At 36.7% G+C, this 7,598-nt stretch overlaps 1 protein-coding gene across 1 annotated transcript; it reads left to right on the top strand.

Moving 5' to 3' along the window:
• Window positions 1-577: 577 nt before the first annotated feature.
• LOC149175426 (indole-3-acetic acid-induced protein ARG2-like) lies at window positions 578-1,311 on the top strand. The gene is made up of 2 exons (XM_089422823.1): window positions 578-803; window positions 912-1,311. Exons 1-2 carry the CDS (start codon window positions 700-702, stop codon window positions 1,141-1,143), a joined length of 336 nt encoding a protein of 111 aa, XP_089278949.1. The 5' UTR covers window positions 578-699; the 3' UTR covers window positions 1,144-1,311.
• The last annotated feature ends 6,287 nt before the right edge of the window (window positions 1,312-7,598 follow it).

The following is a 7,598-nucleotide window of genomic DNA, read 5'->3' as shown; positions in this document are numbered from 1 at the left end:
GCCAGCTCTAAACTTTATTTTTGTATTCTCGATTAGACTATTTCTGAGGTATGTGATGACCCTAACATTCTATGTTCCTTCTCATAACTCTGTTTCTGAGCTAATCGAATCATTGGATATTGATTTTGCTAAATAATCATCGAGCAAAAACTATGTAAACATAAACATCTACCTATGTTGGCTGTATTTGAACGTCTAATGGTAAGCCGCGTGCACGGAATGATGACTCAACATCTACATATATTAGCTGTATTTGAACGTCTAATGGTAAGCCACGTGCACGGAATGATGAAGAAGTTGCAGTTGAGTGAGTCTTTTGATTCCACTAAGAAATGAAATAAACTAGACTTCGAAGAGCTTGCATTTTTCTGAAATTGTCAACGTATTCTGTACCGTTGAACCAGCATCTTCATTTACTAAAAGCCAAATGCTATCGCACGTGGATGATTAAAAAAGGGCCCCGGTGCCCAAGTAACTTCCAGTTGCGTCCAAGTTCGGGAGACTGGACGCGTAAACGAAGTAACCACCGGTGTGCGTTGTACCTGACTACATTAAAGAAATACTGCAAATGCATTTACAGCTCCTAAAATTAACTGAGCAAGTTCCATGCTCGATCCCAAATAGGCCTATTTAAATGGCCCCTCGTCTCGACTCTGAACATCATCAGAATTATCTTTTTTTTAAATCGTAGAGGTCCTCATGGCGAGATCTCTTCTCCATCTGAAGGTTGCGGCCGCCGGTGCTCTTTCTCGATTTGGGGGGCATGGATATGATCTGGGATCAGATCTCGGCATTCAGGCTATGTAAGCTCTACCCACTCCGGCACCATATTAGATCTCCACACTTTTAGAATAAGGGGTTTATATTGGGAATGAAAACTAATTTCTGTTTTGCTTGATGTTCCCTTGCAGGCGAGGATACAGCTCAGTAGCGTTGAGGGCAGAAAGTAGAGGATTAATTCGACCAGAGCCAAAACAAAGCGTTGATAAGCCTGGTGCAGGTTATAAAAAGATGTCTTGGATGCCTGATCCTGTAACGGGTTACTATATCCCGGAAGATCACTTTGGTGAGGCCGATGTAGCGGAACAGAGAGAAAATATTCTGAGGGTCCATTCAACTAATTCTGGCAGACTACCAAATTAACGCTGCTCGATGCAATTTGAGATATAAAGCTCTCAAGACTCGCATGTCCAGCAGACGCTATTGGTAGGAAATGATGTACTCTTGATGAATTCACATATCAATCGTATCATTGCTTAGCGACAGTATTGATTTTACCTATTATCAATCAAGGAAGTGCTGTCGAATTTCTGAGTTTGTTGATGTTTGATGATAGAATGCTTTGTTTGTATGACCATATTACACTTAACCAATAAAAATTCTCATAAAAATCAATCCATCTTGGTTTCCCAATAAGTTGCCAATTGGCCTCGTTGACTCCTGGAATCCTGAAATCAAGAGCTAGTCCTGAATACAAGCACGATATTGATGAATTCTCAAGCCTAGTACAATTGAGTAAATTTTTCTCAATCCATTGGAAAATTTTCTCAATCCATGATGAAATGAGAGATTTACATTACATTCTTATGTTGGTTGTAGGACTTTCCATTTTTTCATGATAATTTAAAATTTTAGACACATCTGGGTTATCAAAACAAATTTGCTTAGATTTATTTTTATTTCTAATGGTTTTTGCTGCAGAGTAAATGGTAACGCTTTTTGCAAAGTTGTAACTCTCTTGGTGTGAGAGGCCACTTTAATATATACTTAGTGATATTACTCCAAGTAACCTATATCAGCTGATTAAAAAAAAGAAAAAACCTCTGATTTAAAATGGGATAAAAAAATTAAAAAATCAATTGGTGCGGATGATATGGACAAACTACAGAGAAAATTCTGTATAAAATAATTTTTTTAATTGATTATTTAAGATCAATATTAATTTGTATTGGATATTTTTACCATTTGTGAATTGCCAAAGAAAATGTTTCAAATATCTTATTTGAAGCTGTTTGAAATTAAATTGCTTTGTTTTGTAATATCATATTACACTTTAAGCAATTGGTTTAACCTTACATTATGCTTCCTTATAGAGACCTATTAGGTATGGTCTTCCTATAAAAAAACATAAATAGAAAAACCATTCAATTGAAATTTGTTATAAATCCATTGCAATTCGTTATAAATCTACTGCTTCCTCTGAGTAAGGGAATATAGATCTTTAAACTTAATATGCCAAAGTGATCACATTAAATACTCCATTTATTTTGTCACTTCGACTTTATTACGAAGGCATATATTCAATGAAACATCAACGAAATATATAAAAGATTTTGGCCTAATTATGAGGCTCTTTGCTATACATTTTCCCAGTTGTATGGAAAGGTTCTATGTAATTATGAGGACTTTTGCGATACACTTGCCAAGTTCTATGGCAAGGTTTTATGTGATGATAGAAGGCAAAGCTCTTGTCGCGAAATTATAAACTATTTATCTTAATTTAATTTGGTATTTGGAAAAGGTAAAGTGTTTAAATCCACCATAAGTATGTTTTCCACATTATCTTAATTAGAAACTATGCATTATGATTGTTTTAATAAGAAACTATGTATTATGATTGCTGTAATCTATGGGCTTAACCCAGTAGTATGGAAAGGTTCTATGTAATTATGAGGCCCTTTGCGATACATTTGCCTAGTTGTATGGCAAGGTTTTATGTGATGATGGAAGGCAAAGCTCTTGTCACGAAATTATAAACCATTCATCTTAATTTAATTTGTTATTTGGAAAAGGTAAAGTATTTAAATCCACCGTATGTATGTTTTCCACGTTATCTTAATAAAAAACTATGCATTATGATTGCTTTAATCTATGTGATTAACATGTGCAACTAGTCTGGCATATTACTTCAAATTAGTAAAAAAGTTAGATACAAACGAGCAACACCCCTTTTTGAAGGAAGGTAAAATACCAGAGGTAAATGAGCTAAAGCAAATAAAATATGTTTTTAAATTAAAATTGATTTAATAAAAGTTTAGTATAATAAAGATAACTCATTAATTAAGTTATAAGGATATAATATTTTGATTTTGTTTTTTTTTCTATACTTTTTTTATAATGTACGGGGATCTAGTCACGGAGATTGATTACATACATTATACTTTGTAATGACCTATATGATAAGATGCAAATTTGGTCTCTTTTGGCTTGCCATGTTGGTTTCTCGCTGAGGATCTTTTTGGTATGCACATCCCTTATCAAACAATGGTGTCTTAAAGGAATTGATTGTAACACCCTCCTCCTAGGCTTACCCAAAGTAACCATGCCAACCGGGGTAAACATGACACGAGAGGCTACTATGATCATATTCGACCTCTTATGTGACCTTAAGGAAGTGGAATTAACAGAACATCACATACAGTCATTCAACCTCATCAACAGAACCCTCGGGAGACAAGTTAGTCACTGTGATAGTCTATCCCTAGGTCCCACTATTGTTTTGGACCTTTTAGCCCATAGTTTCTCTCATGCTATGGGAAAGGGAGTGACCAAAAACCCAAAGTCGCTCTCATAGGCCTGCATGCCAGCGATTGTGGACCAAAATTTCCAATTTTGTGCCAGCAACCCTGGGATTTAAGCCACTTTTTCAGGCCCAGTGCCTAACCACTACCCAGAATGGAATGAAAGCTTGAAATTAAGAAATGTATAGGGAAACAATGAAGAAAAACAATAAACTCAACAAGACCTTAACTAGACCCCTACTAGCCATGACAGGCGTTTCGTCAAACATATCATCAACATGTAACCTATAGGTATAAACAACAGAATTAAGTGTAGGGATCTCGTACTTATCTGAGAAACACTATGAACCATTGTTCCCTCATTCCATTTGCTACATTATCATTTATTAGGTCATAGACACATTATCCATTCATGTATAAGTAAAAACATGTTGAGAGCCCTACATAACTGCTATCACAAAATGTACATATAACCAACATAATAGGAACAGAAATACCATAAACATATCAGCCATCAAAATCCCTATATACATCAATACATTTTCTCATGAAAATAAAGGGAATGAATTTATCATTAATGAATGCAATAAACCAACTGAAGATGGGACTATCACGTTCCACTCGACCATAGAATGGCTAAGCCAAATATTTCTTCATCCATTCACCCCCATGCCATATTCCAAGCATGAATGTGGGATCTGCGCCATATTCCAAAGGCCATCCACCACAACCCATCAAATAGTGATTCCACCTCATGGTCAGACATCACAAAACCATCATTAGATTGATCTCCATCCAAGCCTTCCAGTGCTTTCAGAGGGTTTGTCCAACTAAGGCTTCCAGGACTAGTAACTCAACCCACCAAGGGATTCTAGAGCGTTTGTCCAACCAAGGCTTCCAGGACTAGTAACTCAACCCACCGAGGGCTTCTAGAGCATTTGTCAAACCAAGGCTTCCAGGAATAGTAACTCAACCCAAGCTGTTACAGGGTTTCCAGAGTGTTTGTTCAACTAGGTCTGCAAGGACCAATAACTCAACCCAAGCTAAGGACATATGAGAACCAACCAAAAACAAACAATGAAAGTAAACCCACAATCACCATGGCTATCTAGGAAATGGGAGGGTTAGGAAATCCACTGTTAATCCAAGCAATCCTCCATGCCAATGATAGATCATGACCAGGAATCCACATGCATATCCCATGCATGCCAAAACTAGTGAAGAAGTCATACATGCAACTTGGTACCTGCAAGAAAATCTGATGCAGTTGTTGATGTCGATGCCTTCTTGCGCATTCCTACTCTTCCTTTGCCTTCTTTCTCCAAGAATCCAAGTATGCCACACCCTTCAAGAGTGCTCCAAGAAAACTCTAAGTATCCAAGTGTATGAGAGAGAGAGAGAGAGAATAATGAGAGAGTTCCAACGCTGAACTAACAAAAGGTTACAAACTGATCCTCAGAAGCCTTTTTATGGATGAGGCCTCTATTTTCTTCATTTTCCATTATTTTCCTTCATTTTCCTCCTCATGTGTAACCTGTGACCTTTCACCTCTTTTTTCTCCTAATTTCCATTATTTTCATAAATAAATGTGCCAAAAAACGTCTTTTTGCCTTTAATGGCTTAGCCATTGCCTTTGCCATTTTACTTAGCCATAAAAAACCAAATGAACACCCCCCAAGAATGTTTTGCCCAACATTCAACTTGGAATAAGTGTCCCATCGACCGTGCTTATTGTTTTTTAATTTTTATTACATGGAATTTTCACCACGACTGTTACAAAACCCTCCCCCTTGGGGGACACTATCCTCGGTGTTCAATCGCACACATACCTCAACAATTGGTTAAAAGAAGACATACTTCTCATGGAGCTTTACAACATAGCTTGATGTTGTACTTACAATGAAATATCTTCTCAAGAGAAAAACATCATGACAACATGACAACATACCGCATAGTGGAGCTTTATAACACAACTCATTATGGTATTTACAATGATCATCCTGCTAAGTGCCAACTCATATGTCATCATAACATAACCACATGATAGCATAATAACATGATAACTTAACCATAATGACATGACACCCATACCACATAGTAGATCTTTATAACACAGCTGGATACGATATTTACATCCATACACATGGGTACATAGCAACATCACAATAAGTATAGATATCAAAACATATGCCAAATCATATATCAAAACATGTACTAAAACACCATGCCTAAGCATATATCAAAAGATCATATAGCATATATTGAACCATCATAAAGCATATATCAACCACCATAAATGAAATACCAACCATCATAAAGAAAATATCAAACCACCATAAGAAAATACCAAACCACCATAAGAAAATACCAAACCACCATGTCGAGTTGCTTTTCCTCAACCGGAAAACAAGGAAGGATACATAGCCCGCATCTAATCCGACATCTCCCATGTAGCTGCATTAGGCCCAAAGTGCTTCCATTTCACTTTAACTTGCTCGATTGCTCAGTTCCGGAGCATGAGCACCTTTTTCTACAATACACACTGAGGCTTCAGTTAGAATTCTCCATCTGGTTCCACCTGCAATATAGACTAGTCAATCACATGATCAACATCCTTAACATACTTCTTAAGCAAAGATACATGGAAAACATCATGTACTTTCTGTTGGAAATAATACTGAGGGGGAGGGGGGGTGAATCAGTATTATCAAATCACTAACTTTTTCATTTCCATACTTAGATTCATATACACTACTTCAGTTAAGGGAACCCGCGTGTACACGCAACTATGTTTAATGTAACTAGTGTATATCTAGTAAACCTATGATTCAGTTAGTTGATCTTTAATGAGTGCATTAGAACATTATTAACCATATGAACAGTAAAGAGGTGCAGTAAAACAAAACAGATCATCATACATAAGAAGCACACATGAACACCATGATGTAAGGTGGAAACCTAATGTGGGTTAAAACCACCTGTTGCAATTCGTCTCTATCTTCTTTAATAAGAAACTTCTTTTTACAATATTTCTGTACTGGTGCATTATTATACCAATACGTAGGCTTCTACCTACAGAAGGCTACAACCTCCTCTCGTTCTCCAGCTTCTCCTGGAAAGGAGCTACAACCCCCTTAGCTCTTGTACTAGCTGATGTACTAGTACGTAGGTGCCGAGTCCCTACAGAAGGCTAAAACCTTCTCTTTCTTCTTCCAGGTACCACGTTTCATAAATTTTCAAACTGGATACTCATGGAACACAACATCATAATCTGAAGGCCACGTTTCATCCAATTTTCATACTGGACCCATCAATATCATTAAAGCACAAAATCAATCACCACTTGCATCATCAATCTCTGAATCACCCAATACTGAATCACTGAAACCCTATCAACAAAAATGCAGCCACCAAAACACAAAGAAGAACACAGAACTCTGCAACAATGTTCAGATTCAACTGTATCATCAAAAATCATGCATCAGAGTGCATACGCTACTTGGAAGAGCCGAACTAGCATGTATACACAACTTCACTAAAGCGAACTAGCGTATATGTCATCAAATACTTACTTATAATTTCACTGTTCTTCCTGACTTCAGACATATCCAGATCATAACATACAAAAGGATAATATGTGTGTCAGCAATCAGATCTAGTCCATAAGATCACATAAAGATAAGACATTATGATCCTGATCCATTATTAGATCTCATCCATCAACTCTGAAGCTAATCACTATCAACCATTCTGAATGTGCAGAATATTGACACCAGTAAATAGTCACCAGAACTCAGAACTTTGCATCAACAACTAGAACCACATGTAACTTCATAGTTTATCTAGTATACGCTACTTAGATGTATCTAACCTGCGTATGTACACGCTTTTATCAAAGTCAACCAGCGTATACATCTGTAAATATTCATTCATGATTTGCAGCTATTCCAATACTGAGTTATACCCAGATCATAATATTTACAGAACATTACATGCATCAGTATACAGATCTAGAATAAGCATGATCAAACCGTATAGAGATGATTCATTCCAAGCCATTAGATCCCGATCTATCCT

The sequence above is a fragment of the Pinus tabuliformis genome, chromosome 4_1 (genome assembly GCF_031772625.1).
Source record: "Pinus tabuliformis cultivar Carrire ecotype Pingquan chromosome 4_1, CPIR1, whole genome shotgun sequence".
Classification (NCBI taxonomy): Eukaryota; Viridiplantae; Streptophyta; class Pinopsida; order Pinales; family Pinaceae; genus Pinus; species Pinus tabuliformis.
The sequence above is the reverse complement of the archived record's forward strand: the minus strand, read 5'-3'. Positions and strand labels throughout refer to the sequence as shown.

Excerpts from the sequence above, each read along its gene's own strand:
- LOC149175426 (XM_089422823.1), top strand. The coding sequence starts at position 700 with ATGGCGAGATCTCTTCTCCATCTGAAGGTTGCGGCCGCCGGTGCTCTT. Across the intron at positions 804-911 it reads GATCTCGGCATTCAGGCTAT|GCGAGGATACAGCTCAGTAG; the intron begins GTAAGCTCTACC and ends GTTCCCTTGCAG.